The sequence below is a fragment of the Macaca fascicularis genome, chromosome 19 (assembly GCF_037993035.2).
Source record: "Macaca fascicularis isolate 582-1 chromosome 19, T2T-MFA8v1.1".
In the NCBI taxonomy this organism is placed as follows: domain Eukaryota; kingdom Metazoa; phylum Chordata; class Mammalia; order Primates; family Cercopithecidae; genus Macaca; species Macaca fascicularis.
In genome coordinates this window covers 4,988,201-5,014,992 of record NC_088393.1, presented here as the reverse complement: position 1 = coordinate 5,014,992, position 26,792 = coordinate 4,988,201, and the positions used below count along the sequence as shown (strand labels likewise).

General features: G+C 53.0%; 1 protein-coding gene and 1 long non-coding RNA gene across 5 annotated transcripts in view; one reads left to right on the top strand and one right to left on the bottom strand.

Annotated features, from left to right (window-relative positions):
• LOC123570200 (uncharacterized) overlaps positions 1–11,446 on the top strand; it is a 15,416-nt gene extending 3,970 nt beyond the window's left edge. For 2 of the 3 annotated variants that reach the window (XR_006694221.3, XR_010583514.2), the window contains 2 exons: positions 6,070–6,150; positions 11,310–11,446. This is a non-coding gene — a long non-coding RNA (uncharacterized lncRNA). Of the gene's footprint in view, positions 1–1,447; positions 1,544–6,069; positions 6,151–11,309 lie in introns of those variants that run through there. The other variant, XR_006694223.3, reaches the window with a different exon arrangement.
• On the bottom strand, positions 4,813–26,792 carry YJU2 (YJU2 splicing factor homolog). 2 transcript variants are annotated; one of them, XM_045378806.2, is made up of 8 exons: positions 26,729–26,792; positions 24,723–24,823; positions 22,885–23,029; positions 20,026–20,160; positions 15,486–15,667; positions 12,538–12,658; positions 7,036–7,186; positions 4,813–5,325 (listed from the first exon to the last, which is right to left on the bottom strand). In XM_045378806.2, exons 1-8 carry the CDS (start codon positions 26,750–26,752, stop codon positions 5,213–5,215), a joined length of 972 nt encoding a protein of 323 aa, XP_045234741.1. In that variant the 5' UTR covers positions 26,753–26,792; the 3' UTR covers positions 4,813–5,212. The 2 variants fall into 2 exon arrangements, 1 of the variants encoding a protein (XP_045234741.1); XR_012428258.1 differs by lacking the exon at positions 12,538–12,658.

The following is a 26,792-nucleotide window of genomic DNA, read 5'->3' as shown; positions in this document are numbered from 1 at the left end:
ACTGAAATACAAAAATTATCCAGGCTTGGTGGCGGGCACATTGTAATCCCAGCTACTCAGGAGGCTGAGGTTGGAGAATCGCTTGAACCTGGGAGGCAGAGGTTGCAGTGAGTTGAGATCGTGCCACTGCACTCCAGCCTGGGCAACAGAATGAGACTCCATCTAAAAAAAAATTTTTTTTTTCTAGAATTGGGGTCTTGCAATGTTACCCAGGCTGGTCTTGAACTCCTGGCCTCAAGTGATCCTCCTGCCTCGGCCTCCCAAAACTTTGGGATTGCAGGTGAGAGCCACCACACTCAGCCATCTTTCTTTTTTTTTTTTTTGTCACCCAGGCTGGAGTGCAGTGGCATGACCTTGGCTCACTGCAACCTCCGTCTCCCAGGTTCAAGCAATTCTCCTGCCTCAGCCTCCTGAGTAGCTGGGATTACAGGCGCATGCCACCACACAAGGCTAATTTTTGTATTTTTAATAGAGACGGGGTTTCGCCATGTTGGCCAGGCTGGTGTTGAACTCCTGACCTCAGGTGATCCGCTCGCCTCGGCCTCCCAAAGTGCTGGGATTATAGGCGTGAGCCACTGTGCCCAGCCAGCTTTGCCTTTCTTAACTCACAGTCTGATGGCAGAGACATGGCCTTGTCCACAGGAGCCCCCAGTCTGATGGAGGAGTTGTGGGTCTCACTTCAGGAACTTCCATTTGATGGGAGAGATGCGGCCCTACCTTGAAGGGTTCCCACTCTGATGAAGGAGACATAAACCTATCTTTGGGAGTCTCCAGTCTGATGGGGGAGGCAGGTCCAACCTTCAGAGGCCCCCTGTCTAATGCAGGAGACATAGCCTTGACTTCAAGCATCCCAGAGTAATGGAGGAGACACAGGCCTGCCTTCAAGGGTCCCCAGTCTGAAAAGGGAGGCATAGTCCAAACTTCAAGCGTCCCCAGTCAGATGGCAGAGGCATGGTGTAAACTTCAAGGGCCCCAGTCCAACACGGAAGGCATGGCCCCAACTAACTCACAAGGTCTCAGTCTATTAGAGGAGACGTGAGCCTTCCTTCTAGAGGCCCCTATCTGATGGGGGAGGCATGATCCAGCCCGTCCAGGACTCCAGTCTGACATGCAGGCAATTGCAGTGGAGTTGCAGTGGGGCGGATAACCAAAGGCATGGCCTTGGAACCTGGAGATTCAAACCCGGGCCCTGTCCCTCCCTCACCCTGGAGGTTGAGAAGCCTCCCTTACCCATAAATGGGGCAGCAACAGAGCGTGTCCCCGGGGGTGTTTGTGGACCGAGTGGGTGGTGTCATCCCATTCCCAGATAAGGAAACAGGCTCAGGGAGCCCCAGGTTCACACGGCGTGGGCCCCTCTTCTCCTGTAAGCCCAGGCTGGGGTGGCAGTGGGCTCCAGCGGAAGGGGATCCCATCACCCCTCCTCCCCATCCCTCTGATGTGCTCCGGCAGCCAGGCAGCCCCGGAGGAGTTGATGGAGGAGATCTCAGATGAAGGCTGACAGCTCCCGAAGACCGGATGACAGACGCGGGCTGGTGGGGAACGGGTACTGTCGGCAGGGATGGGGGAAGGGCAGGCTTCAGAGGGTGAAGGTAGGGGGCGCTGGGAGGTGGGGCAGGGCAGGGAGGGGCCCCCACTGGTCAGGAAGGACAGAGCCTGATGCATGGCTGTGCCTGCCCCTCGACTCCCTCAGCCCTGGGAACCCCCAGGAGTGAACTGGGAGCCGACAGCAGAATTGCCCCTGGGACACAGGGTGAGAGAACAAAGCTTCCCAGGAGAAAAAAAAGAAATAAAAATAAAATTCCAGTGATGTATGAAAGAGTGGCGTGTGGGAAGGGAGGAGGTGAAACCTGGGGCTGCTTCCTCACCGGGGAATGGGGTGATGCCCACTCAACCCATTTGTGAGCACGCACAATGTGCCGGCTGGTTTCAGTGTGCTGGGTTGCACCAATTTTTTTGAGATGGAGCCTCACTCTGTTGCCCAAGCTGGATGGAGTGCAGTGGCACGATCTTGGCTCACTGCAACCTCCGCCTCCTGGGTTCAAGTTACTCTCCTGCCTCAGCCTCTGGAGTAGCTGGGATTATAGGCGCCTGCCACCACACCCAGCTAATTTTTGTATTTTTAGTAGAGACAGGGTTTCACCATGTTGGCCAGGTTGGTCTCAAACTCCTGACCTCAAGTGATCCACCTACCTCGGCCTCCAAAAGTGCTGGGATTACAGGCATCAGCCACCACGTGTGGCCCAAATAAACTTCTACTGTGCATAATTTACCCCATCTGTGGTGTTCTGCGAAAGCAGCAGCAGATGAACAAAGATAGAAGCTGCAGACAAGGTCTGTGTAGGTAAGAAACTGAGAGTGTCTTGTGGCCAACAGCCGTGAGGGACTGAATTCTGCCAACAACCACAAAGGTTTGGAAGCAGGTCCTTCTCCAGTTGAGCCTTCAGATGACACCCCAGCCCGGGCCTGTGTCCTTTTTTTTTTTTTTTTCTTTGAGACAGAGTCTCACTTTGTCCCCCGGGCTGGAGTGCGATGGCACAATCTTGGCTCACTGCAACCTCCACCTCCTGGGTTCAAGTGATTCTCCTGTCTCAGCCTCCCAAGTAGCTGGGATTACAGGCATGAGCCACCCACGCCCAGCTAATTTTTGTATTTTTTGTAGAGACAGGGTTTTGCCATGTTGGCCAGGCTGCTCTTGAACTCATGACCTCAGGTGATCTGCCTGCCTCAGCCTCTGAAAGTGCTGTGATTACAGCTGTGAGCCACTGTGCCCAGCCTGGCCTCTGTCTTGATTGAATCCTTGCTAAACCTTAAAGCAGGAGACCCAGTGAAACCACACCCAGCTTTCTGTTGTTTTTAAGTTGCTCAGTTTTGGAATAATTTGTTATGCAGCACAAGAAAACAAACAGAGGGAGAGGTGAGCAATAAACACGCCCCCCAAGGCATCCTCTCTGCACCCTCTTAGAACTCACTTACCTGCTTTATTTTCATCATAGTCATCACCACTTTTGGTATACATTATTTATTTGTATGTTATTGTAAAACAATACATAGAAGTTTTTTTTTGGCTGGGCGCAGTGGCTCACACCTGTAATTCCAGCACTTTGGGAGGATGAGGTGGGCAAATCACTTGAGGTCAGGAGTTCGAGACCAGCCTGGCCACATAGTGAAACCCCATCTCTACTAAAAATAGAAAAATTAGCCATGCATGGTGGTGTGTGCCTGTAATCCCAGCTACTCTGGAGGCTGAGGCATGAGAATCATTTGAACCCAGCGGGCAGAGGTTGCAGTGAGCCAAGATCATGCCACTGCACTCCAGCCTGGGTGACAGAGTGAGATGCTGTCTCAAAAAAAAAAAAAAAAAAAGTTAACATAAGAAGGGGTGTCGGGACTGGGCGTGGTGGCTCAAGCCTGTAATCCCAGCACTTTGGGAGGCTGAGGCGGGCAGATCATGAGGTCAGGAGATCGAGACCATCCTGGCTAACATGGTGAAACTCCGTCTCTACTGAAAATACAAAAAGAATTAGCTGGACGTGGTGGCGGGCGCCTGCAGTCCCAGCTACTCGGGGGGCTGAGGCAGGAGAATGGCGTGAACCTAGGAGGTGGAGTTTGCAGTGAGCCGAGATAGTGCTACTGCACTCCAGCCTGGGCGACAGAGAGAGACTCCATCTCAAAAAAAAAAAAAGAAAAAGAAAAAAAAGAAAAAAAATTTAAAAATTAGGTAGGTGTGGTGGCTCTGCCTCTAGTCCCAGCTACCTGGGAGGCTGAGGTGGGAGGATCACTTGAGCCTGGGAGATTGAGGCTGCAGTGAGCTGTGACTATACCACTGCACTCCAGCCTTGGTGAAAGACCAAGATCCTGCATGAAAAAGGTGGGGGTTGGGTGAGGGAAGCTAGGCCCAGGATAGGAACTGCGGCATGTTCCTGTAATCCTAGGATTTTAGGGGACTGAGGCAGGAGGGTTGGTTGAGGACAGGAAGTTGAGTCCAGACTGGGCAACATGGCCAGACCCTGTTTCTCAATTTGTTTTTTTTAAAGAAAGAAAGAAAGAAAGGCCAGGCATGGTGGCTCACACATGTAATTCCAGCACTCTGGGAGGCCAAGGCAGGCGGATCACCTGAGGTCAGGAGTTCGAGACCAGCCAGGCCAACATGGTGAAACCCCGTCTCTACTAAAAATACAAAAGTTAGCAGAGTGTGGTGGCAGGTGGCTGTAATCCCAGCTACTCGGGAGCCTGAGGCAGGAGGATTGCTTGAACCCGGGAGGTGGAGGTTGCAGTGAGCCAAGATCGCGCCACTGCACTCCAGCCTGGGAGACGAGAGCGAGACTTCATCTCCAAAAAAAAAAAAAAAATAAATAAATAAATAAAAGAAAAAAGATAAATAAAAGAAAACAAAAAAAGCCCAGATGGTAAGCCTGGGCACACTTAGGCGACAACTAAATATAAATATCTGGGCTCATGCCTGTGACCCCAGCACTTTGTGAGGCCGAGGCAGGAAGATCGCTTGAGCCCATGAATTCAAGATCAACCTGGGCAACATGGCGAAACCCAGTCTCTTCTAAATATACAAAACGTTAGCCAGGAATGGTGGCACACACCTGAGGTTCCAGCGACTCACGAGACTGAGGAGGGAGGATCACCTGAGCTCAGAAGTTCAAGGCTGCAGTGAGCCAAGAATACGCTACTGCACTCCAGCCTGGGCAAGAGTTAGATCCTGTCTCAAAAAACAAACCTCTGTGAATGCCCCTCGAATTGTGCTAACAGAGCCTTGTCCTGGGGCCTCCTCAGACTCTGGGAGAGAGAAGGGGCCCGGGCGGTTGGCAGATTTCCTTTTATTGGTTCTAGACAGTTTGTGGAAGGAAGAGATGAGGCCGTCTAGAGGCCAGTGGGCTCGCCCAGTGCCCCAGACACTGACACCCTGAAGTAGTGTTGGAAGCTGAGACGCACTAGGGATACTGCAGCCCTAAGCATGGTGACAGGTGGAGGCAGGAGCAGCAGGTGTCCCCGAAGTGTTGAGAGGCTGGTGAGGGCAGAGAGAAGCGACCTCCCGGGGTTGAGGTCCCTGTTGGCCCTACGTGCTTGGAGCACGCTGGCACTTGTCTGTAGGGTCTCCGGTTACGCCAAGGCCTCCTGCCCCGACCACCAGCAACGCCGGCCTCAATGTGGCTGAAGCTGGATGTGTGGCCCTGACCCAGGGCAGGGGTCCTAGGAGGGCTCAGTTGCTGCCGTTGCTGTCGTCACTGTCCAGGTACGCACCCAGCTGGCTCAGGGAGGACGCGCCAGGCGTCGGGGGTGCAGGGTCGGCCTCCTTCCTGCTCTGCGGGGCTCCTGGGGGGAGAGGGAGAGTTAGCTCATCTCAGCTCCAGAGCAGACGGGCCAGGGACAAGGCCTGGAGCACAGGACCGGCCACCTCTGCAGGTTTGCAAAGCCCAGAGGCGACAGCATGTGAATGGCCTGGCCTTTCCGGATGGCACCTGATGGGACCCATCGCAGATTTACGTCTGCACACCTGGGACTCAACAGCTTCGCTTCCGAACAATGGCCCATGCAAACCCTGCCCAGGCAGGCAACGTGCACTGCCAAAAATGGAAATGGCGCAAAGTTCAAAGTCCAGTCACTGTGGACTTAATCACCTTAGGAAAAATCATACTAATGCAATTAAGAGGGGCAGATTCTATGCCCAGCTGTGAAAGCCACTCTGACTCTCGGTCTTTTCCTCTGACAAATGGGATAATTTTTTTTTTTTTGAGACGGAGTCTCGCTCTGTCACCCAGGCTAGAGTGCAGTGGCGCGATCTTGGCTCAGTGCAACCTCCGCTTCCCAGATTCAAGAAATTCTCCTGCCTCAGCCTCCCAAGTAGCTAGGATTACAGGCACCCGCCACCATGCTTGGCTAATTTTAGTAGAGATGGGGTTTCATGATGTTGGCCAGGCTGGTCTTGAACTCCTGACCTCAAGTGATCCGCCGGTCTTGGCCTCCCAAAGTGCTGGGATTACAGGTGTGAGCTACTGCACCTGGCCAGACGGCATAATTTTTACCAGCACTGATAAAAATGTCTCAAATGTCTCACAGTCTCGTCGTGTGCCAGGGTCTACTCAAGTGCCACCGCTCACGGAATCAACCCAAACCAGGAGCCGACTCTACCTACGTGAGGTAGGTCCCCTTGGCTGCATTTTACAGGACAAGACACTGAGGCCCCGCTGGGGGGAAAGTCCCTTGGCCAAGGCCATAGGACAAGCAGGTAGGGGTGCAAAGTACCTGCCCCCCGGATGCTTGGCTCTGAATTCTGGTCTTAACCACCTGGCAATGCTGACCCCACTCCCATCCTCCATCCCCCAGGGCTGGGGGTGTGGGACTCTCGTCCCTACAGAGCACCAGGTGTGTGACAACAGAGACACACATGCCATACAGACAGCCCCGGAGGTGGGACGGGGGATCCTGGCACCTGCTGGCAGCGAAAGCTGGGCAGGGAAACAGGGATTCAACATTGATTTTATACATTCCCACAGGATTTGGGCTTTAAAAGCAAGCACTGGCTCTTTTTGTAATTGAAAGACAAAAAGAGGCCGGGCGCGGTGGCTCACGCCTGTAATCCCAGCACTCTGGGAGGCCGAGGTGACTAGATCACCTGAGGTCGGGAGTTCAAGACCAGCCTGACCAACATGAAGAAACCCCGTCTCTACTAATAATACAAAAGATTCGCCGGGCGTGGTGCTGTAGTTCCAGCTACTTGGGAGGCTGAGGCAGAGAACTGCTTGAACCGGGAAGGCGGAGGTTGCAGTGAGCCGAGATGGCACCACTGCACTCCAGCCTGGGAAACAGAGCAAGACTGACTCAAAAAAAAAAGAAAGAAAGAAAGAAAAAAGACAAAAATAAGCTGCCCGCCTTCTCTGCTCACTCCACTAATTGGTCCTGTGGGGGTTGCAGGCCACCCTCAACCCACCCCATGAAGCTTCTGTAATTGCACAGGGAGCGCTGCCACCACCTGGAGGTCACTATGGAAACCGCGCCCGGCTCTGGGAACTCTTGTGACCTTACCTGGGGCGGGGGCTGCCTGAGGCTGCCCATTGCCGCAGTCCAGGTCGGCCTTTGCCTTCTTCACCACGACCAGCCTCGACAGCGGGGGCCGGCTGCCCAGGCTGCCAACGCTCTGCTCCCAGACCTCCACCTTCCTCTTGGGCTTTGGGGCCTGCAGGTGATGGGGACATGTGTGGGGGTCTGGCCCGGATCCAGGGCCCAGTCAGGCCCCTCTGCCCTCAACCCCTGCTCACTGCCCCATGCACACTCTTCCACTGCTGCACTGACCATGTTCCTCCTCTGCTCTAAACTCCTCTATGGCTCCCCACTGCCCCAGGCTTGGCACTCAAGGTCTCTGTCCATTCTCCATCCCACATAGCCTGCCCTGGCACTTCCTGAATCATACTGTGACTTCTCATCTCCACGCCTTTACCTATGCTATTCCCTTCACCAGGGATGGCCCCTTTTCCATGCACTCACTTGGTGAACTCCTACTCACCCTTCAATACCCAACACAAGACACCCCTCCTGAGAAGCCCATCATGGTTCAAGCTCACATGCAGGCTGCATGTCCACGCTCACAGTGCCCACAGTGCCCTCTGCTGGCTGTTATAACTCTCTTCCCAGCTCTGCCGTGAGCTCCTGTCTTCCCCACTGCTGGCTCTGTGGTGCCACAAACAGTTCCTGGCACAAGGAGGTGCTCAATGTACTTGAGAGAACGCATGAAAATGGAGGAAGCCGCCTTGGGAAAGAGTTAGGGGCAGATAGAAAAGACTTCCAGTTCCTTCACTGCAACAGAAGGGACCTGTTAATCTATTTTATTTATTAAATTTTTTTTTGGAGAAGGTCTCACTCTATTGCCCAGGCTGGAGTGCAGTGGTGCAATCATACATAGCTCATTGCAGCCTCGAACTCCTGGGCTCAAGCGATTCTCCTGACTTAGCCTCCTGCAGGTGCACGCCACCATGCCGGGCTAACATTTTTAATTTTTATAGAGACAGGGTCTCACTCTGTTACCCGGGCTGGTCTCGAACTCCTGGCTCAAGCAATCCTCCCATCTCAGCGTTCCAAAGAGCTGGGATGATAGGCGTGAGCCACTGCATCTGGCCTCTTTAATCTGTTTTATGTTTAAATAGAGGAAGTGGTAACCACTGGGTTAAGGAAGTCCCAATGGGTGCTCTACCCTCACGGAGCTCACTGTGGGGAGGGAGAGGAACAAGGAGACCAACACGCAGGACTACATCCATCTGGGTGAGAGAGAAGCCAGGGTGCATGAGCTTGAATTGTGAGGATGAGCTTCTCAAAGGAAGGGTGTCTTGCATTGGGTATTGAAGGGTGGGTAGGAGTTCACCAAGCGAGAAGGAAAAGGGGGCATCCCAGGTAAGGGGAATGGCACAGGTAAAGGTGTGATGAGAAGCCGCCGTGTGATTCAGGAAGTGCCAGGGCAGGTTATATGGGATGGAGAATGGGCAGAGGCCTTGAGTGCCAAGCCGATGGTGTGAGGGGCGGCCACTGCTAAGGTGGTGGAGAGGCCTCCTTAAAGTTGTGGCTCTGGGCCGGGTGCAGTGGCTCACGCCTCTAATCCTGGCACTTTGGGAGGCCAAGGTGGGTGGATCACGAGGTCAGATCGAGACCATCCTGGCTAACACAGTGAAACCCCATCTCTACTATAAATACAAGAAATTAGCCAGGCTTGGTGGCACATGCCTGTAATCCCAGCTACTCAGGAGACTGAGGCAGGAGAATCGCTTGAACCTGGGAGGTGGAAGTTGCAGTGAGCTGAGATTGTGCCACTGCACTCCAGCCTGGGTGACAGGGCGAGACTCTGTCTCAAAAAAAAAAAAAAAGTCGTGGCTCTGGGCTGATGTTAGAACGAGGAAAACAAGTCAAAAGGCACAGATGGCCAGGTGCAGTGGCGCACACCTGTAATTCCAACACTTTGGGAGGCCGGGGCGGGTGGACCACTTGAGGTCAGGAGTTCAAGACCAGCTTGGTCAACACGGTGAAACCCTGTCACTTTTTTAATAAAAATAAAATACAAAACAGCCAGGTGTGGCAGCACACGCCCGTAATCCCAGCTACTGAGGAGGCTAAGGCAGGACAATTACTTTAGCCTGGGAGGCGGAGCTTGCAGTGAGCGGAGACTGTGCCACTGCACTCCAGCCTGGGCGAAAGAACGAGACCGTCCCAAAAATAAAAATAAGATACCTAGGTTAGTTCCCAAACCTGTTTCTACAGGTGGTACTCATCATCATTAAACTAAACGAAGGATTGGGAGGCCAAGGTGGGAGGACTGCTTGAAGACAGGAGTTTGAGACCAGCCTGGACAACATACAGACTCATCTCTAATAAAAAAAAAAAAAAAAGAAAAGAAAATTAAAAATGAGCTGGCTGTGGTGGCATGCACTTGTAGTCCCAGCTACATGAGAGGCTGAGGTGGGAGGATCATGTGACCCCAGGAGTTGGAGGCTGCCGTGAGCTGTGATCACATCACTGCACTCTAGCCTGGGTGACAGAGCAAGACCTCATCTCTAAAATAAACCAAGAAAATGCAAGTGTGGAGATATTCCTTCCTATAAAAGTTAGGGTGAAGGTTTGAAAAGTCTTGATGAAGGTGTATCATGTAAAACCAAATAAAACACCTGCGATAAAATCAGGTACAGGCACAAGACTGAGGGAATACATCATAAAAGGTTGGACTGCTTTCAAAGTAGCTTTACTCTGTTGATTCATTTAAAAAAAAAAAAGAGAGAGGAAGTAGTAGACAATGAATTCTGGGAGTGGTTTATGCAAGAACCACAGTGTGAGAACTCGAATCAGGGGATATAGCTTCAAAGAAAGGATCTTTTAGAAAACTGTCTTGGGGTCAGCCATGGTGGCTGATGCCTGTAATCCCTGTGCCTTTAGAGGCCAAGGCAGGAGAACTGCTGGAGGCCAGGAGCAGGAGACCAGCCTGGGCAACACAGCCAGACCACATCTCTGCAAAAACAATTTGAAAAATTAGGGGCCAGGCACAGTGGCTCACGCCTGTAATCCCAGCACTTTGGGAGGCCGAGGCAGTTGAATCACCTGAGGTCAGGATTCGAGATCAGCCTGGCTAACATGATGAAACCCCATCTCTACCAAAAAAGACAAAAAAATTAGCCGGGTGTAGTGGTGGGTGCCTGTAGTCCCAGCTACTCGGAAGGCTGAGGCAGGAGAATGGCGTGAACCCGGGAGGCGGAGCTTGCAGTGAGCCGAGATCGCGCCACTGCACTCCAGCCTGGGCAACAGAGCAAGACTCCGTCTCAAAAAAAAAAAAAAAAAAAAAAAAACAAAAATTAGCCAGGCATGGTGGCAGGCACCTGTAATCCCAGCTACTTGGGAGGCTGAGGCAGAAGAATCGCTTGAACCCGGGGGGCGAAGGTTGCAGCGAGCCAAGATTACACCACTGCACTCCAGCCTGGGCAACAAGAGTGAAACTGTCTAAAAAAAGAAAAAAGAAAAGAAAAATTAGTCAGGCATGGTGATGTGTGCCTGTGGTCCCACCTACTCAGGAGACTAAGGTGGGAGGATTGCTTGAGCCCAGGAGGTTGAGGCTGTAGCGAGCTGGGACTGCACCACTGCACTCCAGCCTGGGCAACAGAGCAAGACTCTGTGTTTAAAAAAAAAAAAAAAAAAAAAAAAGAACAATCGTTTCTGTGTGTCTGTGTTATTGGTTTATGAGCCCCTACTTTTACCACCTTCTTCAATGAACAAACCAGAGTGGCTGAGGCCACCTTGGATGAGTCAGCTGTGGTGGAAAATGCTGGTCATCTGCCAAAGATCCTGCCCCCCTTCTTTTTTTGTTTTTTGAGATGGAGTCTCACTCTTTCACCCAGGCTGGAGTGTAATGGTGCAATCTCGGCTCACTGCAACCTGTGCTCCCAGGTTCAAGTGATTCTCCTGCCTCAGCCTCCCGAGTAACTGGGATTACAGGCATGCACCACCATGCCCGGCTAATTTTTGTATTTTTAGTAGAAATGGCGTTTCCCCATGTTGGCCAGGCCAGTCTTGAACTCCTGATGTCAGATGATCTGCCTGCCTCAGCCTCCCAAAGTACTGGGATTATAGCACTTTGAGCCACGGCGCCTGGCCTCCCTTCGTTCTAGTTAGCAGCACAGCCAGGCACAGACCAGCTGGAGGACGCATCTCAGTTTCCTTCGCAGCCAGATGGGGCCTTGTGCCTGTGCTGTGGCCTATGGCGTGAGAGAAGAACTGAGCTGGGCCACATCTGAGGCTGAGTGGTCCTCCACGCACCTTTTGCCTTCCCACAGCCAGACCCCGAAGGTGCTCTGAGCCAGCTGTGAACATAGTGCAGGAAGCCATGCTCCAGGAGAAGGAAGGAGCCTGAATCCCTGAATGGCTCCATGGAGCAGAGCTGCCCGGAAGTCCTAGAGTGTCAGCCCAGGGCTCTTACATGATTGAGAAATAAACTTCCATGTTCTTTCTTTACATTCCCTTCTTTCAGCAGCTTAAACAGGGGTTGGCAAATTACAGACCCATAGGCCTGGCACAGGTTTTAGTAAATTAAGTTTTTTTTTGAGACAGAGTCTCACTCTGTCACCCAGGCTGGAGTGCAGTGGCACGATCTTGGCTCGCTGCAACCTCCGCCTCCCAGGTTCAAGCGACTCTCCTGCCTCAGCCTCCCGAGTAGCTGGGATTAATAAGCGTGAGCCACTGTACTCAGCCTTAATTTTTATTTATTTATTTTAGACAGGGTCTCGCTCTTGCTCAGGCTGGAGTTCAGTGACACTGATACAGCTCACTGTAGCCTTGACCTTCTGGGCTCCAGCAGTCCTCCTGCCTCAGTCTCTCAAGTAGCTGGGACCACAGACATGCACCACCACCCATGACTAATTTTTGTAATTTTGTAAAGAAGGGGTCTCACTTTGTTGCCCAGGCTGGTCTCAAACTCCCGGCCTCAAGTGATCCTCCTGCCTTGGCCTCACAAAATGCTGGGATTACAGGCAAGAGCCACTGCACCCACCCTATAAATAAAGCTTTTATTGGCACCAGGCAACGCCCACTTATTTACACCTGATCATGGTTGTTGTGGGCTATAGCCACACAGTGGAGGAGTTAGGATGCAGACTGGCCTTTTAAGAAAAAGTCAAGTTCTGGCTGGGTACAGTGGCTCAGGCCTGAAATCCCAACACTTTGGAAGGCCGAGGCAGGCATACCACGAGGACAAGAGATTGAGACCATCCTGCCCAACATGGTGAAACCCCGTCTCTACTAAAAATACAAAAAATGAGCCGGGTGTGGTGGTGGGCGCCTGTAGTCCCAGCTACTTGGGAGGCTGAGGCAGGAGAATCACTTAAACCTGGGAGGCGGAGGTTGCAGTGAACCGAGATTGTGCCACTGCACTCCAGCCTGGTGACAGAGCAAGACTCTGTCTCAAACAAACAAACAAACAAACAAAAGAAAAAGTCAAGCTGACCCCTGGCTTCAGTTATCCCTAGTTCACCTGGGAGTCCCCGGGACTCAGGCAGCCCCCCTCACCTCGTCCAGGATGGCGGTGGGGTTGGGCCGAAGGGCTGGCTGCAGGGGCGCAGGGGCAGCCTCATCCTCTGAGTCGGAGTCCTCCAGCAGCCTTCGCTTTCTGGCTTCCTCCAACAGGGCTCTGTGGGATGGAAGATGGGAACCTGGACGTGCTCTGCACGGGGAACAGGGCCTGGGATGCGCCTGCTGGGGTGGCGAGGAGCCTGGGTGCCTAGAGACCTCTTTCTGTCCCCAATGAGCAGGGGTGGGAGGGAGTGGGGGCACACAGATTACTGTCTTTTTTTTTTTTTTTTTAAAGAGACAAGGTCTAGGCCGGGCGCGGTGGCTCACGCCTGTAACCCCAGCACTTTGGGAGGCCGAGGCGGGTGAATCACGAGGTCAGGAGATCGCGACCATCCTGGCTAACACGGTGAAACTCCGTCTCTACTAAAAATACAAAAAATTAGCCGGGCACGGTGGCGGGCGCCTGTAGTCCCAGCTACTCGGGAGGCTGAGGCAGGAGAATGGCGGGAACCCGGGAGGCAGAGCTTGCAGTGAGCCGAGGTCGCGCCACTGCACTCCAGCCTGGGCGACAGAGCGAGACTCTGTCTAAAAACAACAACAAAAGACACAAGGTCTCACTCTGTCACCCAAGGCGGGGTGCAGTGGCACAATCATAGCTCACTGCAACTTCCACCTCCTGGGCTCAAGTGATCCTCCCCACGCAGCTTCCTGAGTAGCTGGGTCCACAGGCGTGTGTCCCTATGCCTCATTAATTTTCATTTCATTTAATTTTTGAGACAAAGTCTCGCTCTGTGGCCCAGGCTGGAGTGCAGTGGGGCAATCTTGGCTCACCGCAACCTCTGTCTCCTGGGTTGAAGCGATTCTCCTGCCTCAGCCTCCCGAGTAGCTGGGACTACAGGTGCCTGCCACCATGCCTGGCTAATTTGTGTGTGTGTGTGTGTGTTTTTTTTTGAGATGGAGTCTTTCTCTGTCGCCCAGGCTGGAGTGCAGTAGTGCGATCTTGGCTCACTGCAACCTCCACCTTCTGGATTCAAGCAATTCTCCAGCCTCAGCCTCCCAAGTAGCTGGGACTACAGGCAGGCACCACCATGTCCAGCTAATTTTTGTATTTTTAGTAGAGGTGGGGTTTCTCCATGTTAGCCAGGCTGGTCTCAAACTCCTGACCTCAGGTGATCGCCCGCCTCGGCCTCCCAAAGTGCTGGGATTACGGGCGTGAACCACCGCACCCAGTCTGCTTTTTAATTTTTAACTTTTTTTTAGACGTAATCTTGCTCTGTCGCCCAGGCTGGAGTTCAGCGGCACCACCTTGGCTCACTGTAACCTCCGCCTCCTGGGTTCAGGCAATTCTCCTGTCTCAGCCTCCGGAGCAGCTAGGATTACAGGCATCCACCACCACGCCCAGCTAATTTGTTTTTGTATTTTTAGTACAGATGGCCCTTGGCCATGCTGGCCAGGCTGGACTCAAACTCCTGACCTCAGGTGATCCGTCCACCTCGGCCTCCCACAGTGCGGGATGGGGGGCAGGAGGCCCCGTGCCTGGCCCCTTCTACATTTTTACATTAACTTTTCCATGTCCATTGAGGGCAGTGGTGGGGTTAAGCGCCTGGATGCTGGAACCAGCCTGTCTGGATGGAGCCTGGAGGGTCATCTTGGTGGGGCCCATGTCTGGACCTCCCTGGACCTCAGCCCTCCTGCCCATGACGAAAATCACACTGACTCCCAGGGCTGTGTGGGTAGTGAGGTTAGAGCCGCGCCCGGCGCCCGGAAGGTACGGGATGAATGCAGGCTCGCAACACTGTTCTGCACGGCATCGCTGATCTGTGCACCAATTATGCACTGATGAGGAACCTACCATAAACCCAAACCTGCTGGAAGCCCTGGGGATGCAGGAGAGGCCACCACGTCCCTGTCCTTACAGCTCAGATTCTAAAGGACGGAGGGGAGACGAGGTACCAGGAAAGGAGGGGATCAGCATGTGGGCTCAGAGGTGGTCGGCGTCAAAGGCATTCACCAGCCAGCCGCAGGGGCTCACACCTGTCATCCAGCACTTCGGGAGGCTGAGGCGGGAGGATCGCTTGAGGCCGGGAGTTCAAGACCAGCCTGGCCAACATAGCGAGGTCCCGTCTACAAAAATAAAAACAGTTAGCTGGGCATGGTAATGTGCCCCTGTGGTCCCAGCTACCCAGGAGGCTGAGGCAGGAGGAACGCCTGAGCCTGGGAGATGGAGGCTACAATGAGCTATGGCTGCAGTACCGCACTCCAGCGTGGGTGACACGGCGACACCCTGTCTCAAAGAAAAGAAAAGTGTTCACCCGGGAGGCCTGAGGCTGTGTCCTCAGAAGGCGGCTGGTGAGGGTGGCCCTTGGTGGGTGTCTGGGAGCCTGTGCGGGGGACCTCCCACCCTCATGGATGGGACGGGCTCTGGGGCCTCAGCTGTTCCGGCAAACACCATGGTTTATGCCGGAGCCCTGTTTTCCTGTCGAGCCTGGAATCCCGGCATGGGCCAGGCAGCGGGGCCTGTGGGACCTCCCATAGGAACCCCACGCTGGGTCTCTAGGAGCTTTCCTGGCGATGGCGCCTCTCTCGAGTCCTCCCAGCTCGGGCTGGGGGATGAGGCGCGTCCTGCGAAGCTGCACCAGGAGAGGATCTGGAAGTCCCGGCCCCCGACACATCCCAAATGCCTTTTCCCTTTGCTGAATCTGCTGTGTCCTCTCACTGTGACAAACCGCAGTCATGCGGGTGACCACGTGCTGAGTCACCGTGCCTGGCAGTGGGCTGGGGACCCCTGAGACAGACGCCACAAGGGAGAAAGTGAGATTGGCGGTGGGAAAGGGGTCCCTGAAAAGGCGACACTGCAGAGAGCAGGGGAAGGGTTTGGGGCAGAGGCAGCGCCTGCCAGTGCAGAGGCTGTGAGGTGGGGCTGGGTTGGACCGGCCCGGACTCACGCGGTCTCCTGCTCGTCCTCTTCCTGCTCCTGCCTCCGCCGCTCCTCCTCGGACAGGCGGTGCTGCCGCAGCATGGCCTCAAAGTCCACGTGTGCCTGCCGCTGGTTCAGGTCTTTCAGCTCCTGGAGGTTCTCCAGCACCTCCATCTCCAGCTTGGAGTCCTTGGTCCGGTTCTCCAGCACCTGGTGGGGGCAGGGTGGTGGGGCTGAGTGCATGGGGATCACACCCCGGGGCAAATCCTGCCCGGCCTCGCGGGCCACCACGGGCCAAGGGAGGAATCCCCTACCCACATGTTTCCATCCTGCTCAGGGAACCCCCTGCCCACGCCCAGAGCTCTGTGTCCATTTCACAGGTGAAAACATTCAGGTCTGGGGAGGGAAAGTGACCACATGGGGCTGAGCAGTGGTGGAGCCAGGATCTGAGCCCCTGGACAGGGTGGGGTGGAAAGAGGCTGGCTCTGGACTCAGATGGCCTGGATTTCCGGCCTGGTGCCATCTTTCAGTAAGAATAATAAAGAAAAATTTGGCCAGGCGCAGTGGCTCATGTCTGTAATCCCAGCATTTTGGGAAGCCGGGGGGGGGGGGCAGGGGCGGATCACCTGAGGTCAGGAGTTCGAGACCAGCCTGGTCAACATGGTGAAACCCCATCTCTACTAAAAATACAGGCTGGGTGTTATTGGTCACGCCTGTAATTCCAGCACTTTGGGAGGCTGAGGCGGGCGGATCACTTGAGGTCAGGAGTTCGAGACCAGTCTGGCCAACATGACGAAACCCCATCTCTATTAAAAATACAAAAATTGGCCGGGCGCGGTGGCTCAAGCCTGTAATCCCAGCACTTTGGGAGGCCGAGACGGGCGGATCACGAGGTCAGGAGATCGAGACCATCCTGGCTGACACTGTGAAACCCCGTCTCTACTAAAAACTACAAAAAACTAGCCGGGCGAGGTGGCGGGCGCCTGTAGTCCCAGCTACTCGGGAGGCTGAGGCAGGAGAATGGCGTGAACCCGGGAGGCGGAGCTTGCAGTGAGCTGAGATCCGGCCACTGCACTCCAGCCTGGGTGACAGAGTGAGACTCCGTCTCAAAAAAAAAAAAAAAAAAAAATACAAAAATTAGTCGGGCGTAGGGGCATGTGCCTGTAATCCCAGCTACTTGGGAGGCTGAGGCAGGAGAATTGTTTGAACCCAGGAGGCAGAGGTTGCAGTGAGCCGAGATTGCACTGATGCACCCCAACCTGGGTGACAGTGAGACTCCATCTCAAAAACATAAATAAATAAAAATAAAAATACAAAAATTAACCAGGCGTAGTGGCACACACCTGTAATCCCAGCTACTTGGGAGGCTGAGGCAGCAGAATCACTTGAACCCGGGAGGCAGAGGTTGCAGTGAGCTGAGATCATGCCAATGCATTCCAGCCTGGGTGACAGAGTGAGACTCCATCTCAAAAACAATAATAAAAAGGAAAAATTGTAAAAGACAAACTGAGCACCTACTGTACACTGGGCCCTGGGCTAAGATGTTTCCATATGCCATCTCATTTAATCCTAACAACCCCTATTTTACAGAAAAGGAAACTGAGGCTGAGGGAGGCAAGTCTGGCGGCCACAGGCCCCTGAGGAGCCAGGCAGGGCTGGGAGTGAATCCCGCCTGGCTGCTTCCCAGTGTTGTGACCTTGTCGTATTTGCCCTTTGGAAAATGGCAATTCTGACAGTTTAAAAATACATCCACAAACTCTGATGCTCCTCCTTTTAAGGGGTGGAGGTGACTCCCCTCCCCTTGAGCAGGGGCTGGCTCTAATGAAATATGACAGAAGTGACGACATATTAATTTCTGCAACTAGGAAGTAAAAGCACAAGGCTTCCTCCTTGCTCTCACTCTTGGGTCACGTGCTCTGGGGTAGGCAGCAGCCATGTTGTGAGGATGCTCAAGCAGCTCCCCACACAGTGAGGAACTGAGGCCGACAGCCAACAGCCAGTAGAGGGAGCCAGTTTGTGAGTGGCTCCTCCAGCCCCAGTCCAGCCTTCAGATGATACTGCCCTGGCCAACACCTTGACTGCAACCTCATGGGAGCTCCTAAGCCACAACCATCCAGCTCAGTTGCTTCTGGATGCCTGACACTCAGAAACTGTGGGATGATAAATGTTTGTTGTTTTAAGTCACTAAGTTTTGGGATAACCTGTTATGTAGCAATAGCTGACTAATACCAGGGTAAGAGCCCCTTGCTGTCAGTGTAACTAAATTCACACACAGACAGCAGTGCGACAGGCCCAGGCACACACCAAACCCTCGCCAAGGCTCATTTCCCTCCCAGTTGTTCCACATGGCCATAGAAAATGTTGGATCTGCTCTGATGTGGCTTGCTCAGAAAACTCACATTTGGCAGAGGTGGGTGGGTCTAGGAATAGATAGGAATGGATGGGAAATATGGAAGCAGGACGGGACAGCAGGGAACAGTCATTTAAAATTTATTATATATACACATGTATATACGTATGTGTGTGTATATGTATGTGTATATATATGTGTGTGTGTGTGTGTGTGTGTGTATATATATTTTAGTGACAGTCTGGCTCTGCCTCCCAGGCTGGAGTGCAGTGGTATGATCATAGCTCACTGCAGCCTCAACTTCCTGGGCTTAAGTGATCCTCCCGCCTCAGCCCCCCAATAGGTGGGACCACAGGTGCACACCAGTGCACCTGCCTAATTTTTGTTGTTGTTATTGTTGAGATAGAGTTTTACTCTTGTCGCCCAGGCTGGAGTGCAATGGCGTGATCTCGGCTCACTGCAACCTCCACCTCCTGGGTTCAAGCAATTCTCCTTCCTCACCCTCCTGAGTAGCTGGGATTATAGACATGGGCCACTATGACTGGCTAATTTTTGTATTTTTAGTAGAGACAGGGTTTTGCCGTGTTGGTCAGGCTGGTCTTGAACTCCTGACCTCAGGTGATCCACCAGCCTCGGCCTCCCAAAGCACCTGGCTAATTTTTTTTTTTTTTTTTTGAGACAGAGTCTTGCTCTGTCGCCCAGGCTGGAGTGCAATGGCATGATCTCAGCTCACTGCAACCTCTGTCTCCTGAGTTCAAGCAATTCTCTGCCTCAGCCTCCCAAGTAGCTGGGATTACAGGCGCCTGCCACCATGCCCGGTTAATTTTTTGTATTTTTAGTAGAGATGGGGTTTCACCATCTTGGCCAGGCTGGTCTTGAACTCCTGACCTCGTGATCCACCTGCCTCAGCCTCCCAAAATGCTGGTATTACAGGTGTGAGTCACCGTGCCTGGCCAGCACTGGGCTAATTTTTTAATGTTTCATAACGACAGAGTCTCACTATGTTGCCCAGGCTGGTCTTGGACTCCTAGACTCAAGTGATCCTCCCGTCTCAACCCCTAAAGTAGCTGGGACTACACGTTCAAGCCACTATGCCTGGCTCATTTTATTATTTCTGAGAAAAAACAAAATTGTCCTATTGGAAGTGAACATAATTTCTTTTTTTTTTTTTTTTCAGATGGAGTCTTGCTTTGCTGCCCAGGCTGGAGTGCAGTGGTGTGATCTCAGCTCACTGCAACCTCTGCCTCCCAGGTTCAAACGATTCTCCTGCCTCAGCCTCCCGAGTAGCTGGGATTACAGGCATGCACCACCATGCTTGACTAAACTTTTTTTTGTTTTTGAGACAGAGTCTCACTCTGTCACCCAGGTTGGAGTGCAGTGACACCATCTTGGCTCCCTGCAACATCCGCCTCCCCGGTCCAAGCGATTCTCCTGCCTCAGCCTCCTGACTAGCTGTGATTTCAGAAGCGTGCCACCACGCCCAGCTAATTTTTGTATTTTTAGTAGAGACAGGGTTTCACCATGTTGGTCAGGCTGGTCTCAAACCCCTGACCTCATGACCTGCCCACCTTGGCTTCCCAAAGTGCTGAGATTATAGGCGTGAGCCACAGCACCCAGTGTTAATTTTTTTTTTTTTTTTTTGAGACGGAGTCTCGCTCTGTCGCCCAGGCTGGAGTGCAGTGGCCGGATCTCAGCTCACTGCAAGCTCCACCTCCTGGGTTTATGCCATTCTCCTGCCTCAGCCTCCCGAGTAGCTGGGACTACAGGCGCCCGCCACCTCGCCTGGCTAGTTTTTTGTATTTTTTTAGTAGAGACAGGGTTTCACCGTGTTAGCCAGGATAGTCTCGATCTCCTGACCTCGTGATCCGCCCATCTCGGCCTCCCAAAGTGCTGGGATTACAGGCTTGAGCCACCGCGCCCGGCCAGTGTTAATTTTTTAAAATTTTCGTAGGAACAGGGTTTTGCCATGTTGGCCAGGCTGGTCTAGGACTACTGACCTCAAGTGATCCTCCCACCTCAGCCTCCAAAAGTGCTAAGATTACAGGCATGAGCCACTATGCCTGGCCTCCTGGGGACATCTTGAAGTTTTGCCAACCACGTCCCCCACCCCATCTTCCTTCCTTGGGGACCTGAGGCAGGAAGGGCACACTCTCCAGCACACACATGCACCCACACACACACACAGTGCTCATGAACACCTGCACGGCCCCCAACTCACCTTCATGGGGTTGTTCAGCTCCTCATCCTCTCGCTCCTTCTGCACCCTCTTCTCCTCCTCCTCCAGGAGCTTCTCAGCCTGGAAATTCCGCGTGGCTCCGTGCTCCATGGTGTAGTCTGTGTTTTCAGGGTCTGTCTGGGGGGAAGATAGACAGACATCAGCTCCTACATCCCCAGGCACCGGAATCTTCTAAAGCAGCGCCAGCAGTTCAGGGCCCCTAGTGTCTGATTTTTACTGGTTCTACTACCTTTTCTTTTTCTTGTCTTATTGCTTTGGCCGGTGAGATTTCTTTCTAGTGCTCCTCCCATCTCCTTGGGCAAAAATGCCCAACGCCCTGGCATGGACTTTAAGACTCTTCTCATCTGCCCACTGCCTCCCCGCAGCCTCCACTCCCTACCCTCAACATGACTGCAAATAAAATCTCCAACAAGGCGGGCAGATCACTGGAAGTCAGGCATTCAAGACCAGCCTGGTCAACATGGCGAAACCCCGTCTCTACTAAAAATACAAAAATTAGGCAGGGCAAGGTGGTACATGCCTGTAATCCCAGCTACTCTGGAGGCTGGGGTATGAGAATCGCATGAACCTGGGAGGTTGAGGTTACACTGAGCTGAGATTGTGACACTGCATTCCAGCCTTGGCTACAAGGTGGAACCCTGTCTCAAAAAAAAAAAAAAAAAAAAAAAAAAAGATCTCCAAGGCTCTGCACATGTTGTGATTTCTGCCCTTTGTATTTATTAACACCTTTTCTTTGATTATAAACCCTATGTACGAATATGTATAGAGCATGCCCCTGTTATTGTTTATTGAATAGAGAGGCTAAATACACCCTGGTATCTTCAATTACACACTGGAACAGAAAAGTGACATTAGCAGAAAAACTGAAATCTACCTTCGGTCTAAATGCTAATAGTAACACTACGTTTTTTTGGTTTTGTTTTTTTTTTTTTTTTTTTTTTGAGACGGAGTCTCGCTCTGTCACCCAGGCTGGAGTGCAGTGGCTGGATCTCAGCTCACTGCAAGCTCCGCCTCCCGGGTTTACGCCATTCTCCTGCCTCAGCCTCCCGAGTAGCTGGGATTACAGGCGCCTGCCACCTCGCCCGGCTAAGTTTTTGTATTTTTAGTAGAGACGAGGTTTCACTGTGTTAGCCAGGATGGTCTCGATCTCCCGACCTCGTGATCCGCCCGTCTCGGCCTCCCAAAGTGCTGGGATTACAGGCTGGAGCCACCGCGCCCGGCCGTTTTTTTGGTTTTTTTGGGAGAGGGTCTCGCTCTGTTGCCCAGGCTGGAGTGCAGTGGCAGGATCATGGCTCACTGCAACCTCAGCCTCCTGGGTTCAAGTGATCCTCTCACCTTAGCCTCCCGAGTAGCTGGGACTACAGGTATGCATCACCACACCTGGCTAATTTTTACATTTCTTTTTGGTAGAGACACGGTTTCGCCATGTTGCCCAGGCTGGTCTCGAACTCCTGACCTCAACTGATCTGCTTGCCTTGGCCTCCCAAAGTGCTGCAATTATAGCTGTGAGCCACTGCATCCAGTCCAAAATGTTTTTTTTAATCAAAGAAAGAAAGTTTATGGCGGCCGGGCGTGGTGGCTCAAGCCTGTAATCCCAGCACTTTGGGAGGCCGAGACAGGCGGATCACGAGGTCAGGAGATCGAGACCATCCTGGCTAACACAATGAAACCCCGTCTCCACTAAAAATACAAAAAAATTAGCCGGGCGTGGTGGCGGCGCCTGTAGTCCCAGCTACTCGGGAGGCTGAGGCAGGAGAATGGCGGGAACCCGGGAGGCGGAGCTTGCAGTGAGCCGAGATCGCGCCACTGCACTCCAGCCTGGGCGACAGCGAGACTCCGCCTCAAAAAAAAAAAAAAAAAAAAAAAAAGAAAGTTTATGGCAAAAAAGTACTCAAAGAGTACTTAAGCATAGGAAGAGAAAATTTTAAGTTCTCTTCAGCCTTTCCTCAAATCCTCAGGGTAACAATTAAAAGTCAAATTGTGATTTTTATTGGCTGCGTAATATTCCATTGCATGCTAATTTTTTTTTTTTTTTGACACGGAGTTTCACTTTGTTACACTGGCTGGAATGCAATGGCACAATCTTGGCTCACTGCAAGCTCTGCCTCCTGGGTTTAAGCAATTCTCCTGCTTTGGTCTCCCAAGTACCTGGGATTACAGGCAAGAGCCACCACGCCCGGCTTGTTTTTGTATTTTTAGTAGAGACAGGGTTTCACAATGTTGGCCAGGCTGGTCTTGAACTCCTGACCTCAGGGGCTCTCTTTCCTACCTTGGCCTCCCAACCTGCTGGGATTATAGGCATGAGCCACTGTGCCCGGCTTTTTATTTTCAGATGGAGTCTCACTCTGTCGCCCAGGCTGGAGTGCAGCGGTGCAATCTTCGCTCACTGTAACCTCTGCCTCCCAGGTTCAAGCGATTCTCCTGCCTCAGCCTCTTGAGTAACTGGGATTATAGTCCGCCACCATGCACAGTAATTTTTGTATTTTTAGTAGAGATGGCATTTTGCCATGTTGGCTAGGGTGGTCTTGAACTTCTGACCTCAGGCAATCCACCTGCCTTGGCCTCCCAAAGTGCTGGGATTACAGGTGTGAGCCGTGCCCAGCCTGCAAGCTAATTTGTTCTTTTCATGCCTTATTATTATCTATCTAGGTCGCTTCTGTCTTTTTGCCTTTATATAGAATGCTGCCATGAACATCTCCCCCAAACTGTTGTCTGTTAATTGGGGATAAACTGAAATGAGATTCCCTGCATGGAGAGGATCGGAGTAAGGAACCCCGGGGCCTGCCCTGATCTGAGGTGTGCTGGGGGAGAGGGACCGGCTTGGCTGGCCGTCTCGTCTACCTTGAAGGTGATCTCTGCCAGGCAGCGCGTGCACTTGATGTAGAAGCGGAAGATGGGCAGGCCCAGGTAGACCTCGTTCTGCACCGTCTCCTTCCGAGCGTTGAATTTCTTCCCCTTGTAGATGTATTCTCCGCACGTCTTACACCTGCGGGGCGGGATGTAGGGGAGCGAGCTGTCTTGGAACTCTGGCTCCCACTGGTGGGCCGTCCCTGCGGCATCCTGCAAGATCACTGCTTGCTTGCCTCCAGCGACGGGGAGCTTCCTCCTTCACGAGGCAGGCTGCCCCACCCTGTGTCCAAATTTGTTCTACCTGAGAGCTTTGTGTTCTCATTCATATCTTTCTGGGGCTCGGTCCAAGGGTCGCCTGCTTGGGAAGCCCCCGGAGTAGGTGACACCTGCCTGTCATGCACTGCTAGAAGCAATCTTGGTGCTTACGGGACATCCCACCCCCCAGGAGGAAAGACGCTGCACAGAAAAATGCCGCCCCACCTCCCTCTTCCGCTCCTACTCGGGGCTCTGCTCCCCAGCCCAGCACGCCTGCCTCCTGTCTGAGCCTGCAAACACCCCCGCTCAGTCCCAGCTCAAGGCCTTTGCTCCTACGGTCCCATGGCCGGTGACGCCCTTCATCCTCAGACCTCAGTGCCATCAGCAATTTGCCTGATGTCGCCCTGACCACCCCCGCTACCTACAGCCCTCCCTCCTCTGCCACTGCCCCAGGGGCTCCCTCTCCTGCCTGACTTCCGGGGCCCGTGCACCTGCCTGACTACCAATGATCTCCACTTCCCAGTAGACTGCGGGCTCCATGAGGCCAGGGACTTTGTTTCTAGCGCCCAGCACAGACCCTGGCACACAGCAGGTGCCCAATAAATGAGTGCTGAATGAATAAATGAATGAAGGAGGGGGAGGCGCAGACAGGCCATCAACACATGGGCATGAACCAGATTTCACTGACCCAGATGGCTTTTTCCTCGTCAGGTGTGTGATTTCAGATATGCTACAGCATGAAGAGGTGTGGGGTTCAGAGTTGGTGAAATACAATAATTCTAAAGTGCTACAAAGGGCAAGATGTGGGTACCGTGAGTGGGGACAATGGAGGCCTCCCGGAGGGGGTGAGATTGGAGCCATGACCTATGGCAGCCAAGAGGAGCCCACCACGTGTAAGTAGGAGAAAGCCAGGCGTGGTAGCTCATGCCTGCAATCACAGCACTTTGGGAGGCCGAGGAGGGCAGATCACCTGAGGTCAGGAGTTTGAGACCAGCCTGGCCAACGTGGTGAAACCCCAACACTACTGAAAATACAAAAATTAGCCGAGCATGGTGGCGCACACCTGTAATCCCCGTTACTCAGGAGGCTGAGGCAGGAGAATCGCTTGAAGCCCGGAGGTGGAGGTTGCAGTGAGCCGAGATCACACCACTGCACTCCAGCCTGGGCAACATAGCAAGACTCTGTCTCAACAACAACAACAACAAAAGAAAGAAAGTAGAGGGAGAGAGTTCCAAGCAGGGGCAGCAGTGTGTGCAAAGACCCTGGGATAGGATGAACTTGGCTGTTGGAGAAGCTGAAATATATCTATGGGGCTGCAACTCTGTGGGGTCCTATCCTCTCTGCTCATATGTTTACTAACCACCAAGATCTCAAGGCAGGCACTGGCGGAGGCGGGGGTTCTAAAAGGTCCAGAGCTTAATTCCAAATGGTGAGGCGAAGGAGGGCCAGAGTGGTCAATGTCTGAGCCAGGACCAGTGATCTGGTCTGAACACAGGACGAATCACCTCTGTCGATGTCAGGCACTGCGTCCTTCAGCCACGGCTGGTGTGTAGGGTCTCGCGGGGGGTGCTCACCTCATGTTGAAGGGGGCCATCAGCCGCACCACGTACTGCCGGTCTTTGGGGAGCTTGAGTTTGGGGATCTTTGACGGGTCAAAGTCCGGCGGGTAGTATTTCTGCGGGGGAGGAAGGAAACATTGGGGGAGTTATTTTCAGAAGCAGGGGCAGGACATGGCAGAGGGAAGGGGCTCTGGGGAGCTGTGTCGGGGGTCCCCAAGCCCACCCTAGGTTCTGCGATAGGCAGAGAGGACTAGCAGGACTCAGTACAGTCGGAGGGAGGCCAGGCACAAGCTTCCTGACTCTCAGTGGAGACATACAGGATGCATTTGATTCTCCTAAATACCAGTCACGACAATACACATGAAATGTTATCTACACGGGAAGCTCTAAAAAGCCAGTTTTTTTGTTTGTTTTTGCTTTGAGACGGAGTTTTGCTCTTGTTGCCCAGGCTGGAGTGTAGTGCCGTGATCTCAGCTCACTGCAAAACTCCGCCTCCCGGGTTCAAGCGATTCTCCTGCCTCAGCCTCAGCCTCCCCAGTAGCTGGGATTACAGCCACCCACCACCACACCCAGCTAATTTTTGTATTTTTAGTAGAGATGGTGTTTCACCATGTTGGCCAGTCTGGTCTTGAACTCCTGACCTCAGGTGATCCACCTTCCTTGGCCTCCCAAAGTGCTGGTATTACATGTGTGAGGCCCCATACCCTGCCCTTTGTAGAGGTTAAGCTTTGCTTAGTGCTTCTGTTGTTCCGGCAGGAGACTGAGTTCCCCAAGGTGTCCCAACTCCCCAGCAACTCTGTAGAGGTTAAACCAGGACACTGTTAGCTCAGCCTCCCAATTACTATACTACATCGTTTCCTACACAGTCATGTCCCTGGATCTGAATCCTAAGTAGCTGAAACCTGCGGGGCTCAGTTTACTCCTCTGTGAAACGGGCACATTGTCTTCTGTCTCCAAGAGTCTTTACACAGGTTCCTTGAGGCAAGGGGGATAAACTGCTCTTTGCAGTGTCTGGTACCCAGCAGGTGCTTCAAACACAAAGTGCTTTATTTTCCAGTGGTGCAGTAGAGTTATCTGTCATAATCCATACTCACACTGCCTTTGTATTCCGGGGCTCCTGTTTCCCAGGAGTTCCTACAGCAAGCCTGGGACCGCTCTCCTAGAAAGACCTGCGTGCGGCCGGGCACGGTGGCTCACGCCTGTAATCCCAGCACTTTGGGAGGCTGAGGTGGGCGAATTGCCTGAGCTCAGGAGTTCGAAACCACCCTGGGCAACATGGTGAAACCTCATCTCTACTAAAATACAAAACAAAAATTAGCCGGGTGTGGTGGCGGGCACCTGTAATCCCAGCTACTCAGAAGGCTGAAGCAGGAGAATCGCTTGAACCCAGGAGGCAGAAGCTGCAATAAGCCAAGAACGTGCCACTGCACTCCAGCCCGGGCAGCAAGAGCAAAACTCAGTCTCAAAAAACAAAAAAACAGAACTGTGCCAACACTATGGTTTATACTGAACCTCTGCTTTTCTTCTGGAAGTCTGGAATCTTGGCCACTGTCAGGCAGAGAGTATCTGCATGACCAGACCCCAACAAAAACAAACACACACACCCCTCTCCAAAGAACACGATTGGCTACAGGCCCCAAGAGGGGCAGGGCTTCATACGGCCACGCCCCTCAAAAGGATGGCACAAGACCGCCAGTATTTTAAGGAAGCCCCGCCCCCAGATAACATGATTGGATCATTCCCTCCGAAAAACCCTATCTGGTGAAGTGATTGGGTAAAAGCCCAAGCCACGCCCCACAGGTGATGGCTACACCCCTGCCCGGAAGGGAAGACTTAGCGAAGGCCCACCCCCCACGGAAGGCGATGGGGAGGAGTCTGGGGAAGAGTCTGGGAAGCCCCATCCCATGGAGGGCCGTTGGGAAAGAAGGGTTCCAAAGAAGAGATCCCAGGAAGCTCCTCCCTCTCCCGGAGTTCCGGGATGTCCCGCTCCGATTGGAAAGCCCCAGTCGCCCAACACTTACGTTTAATACTTTTCGCTCCGACATCTTTGCCTCCTAATCACCTCGCAAGCACCTGAGAAATGCT

Bases quoted from the DNA above. Each gene is read 5' to 3' on its own strand.
- YJU2 (XM_045378806.2), bottom strand. From the start codon at position 26,752: ATGTCGGAGCGAAAAGTATTAAAC. The intron at 7,187-12,537 runs GTGAGGGGGGCT...CATCACCTGCAG, and splicing joins CCACCGCCATCCTGGACGAG to GCCCCAAAGCCCAAGAGGAA. The intron at 5,326-7,035 runs GTAAGGTCACAA...CTCTCCCCCCAG, and splicing joins TCAGGCAGCCCCCGCCCCAG to GAGCCCCGCAGAGCAGGAAG.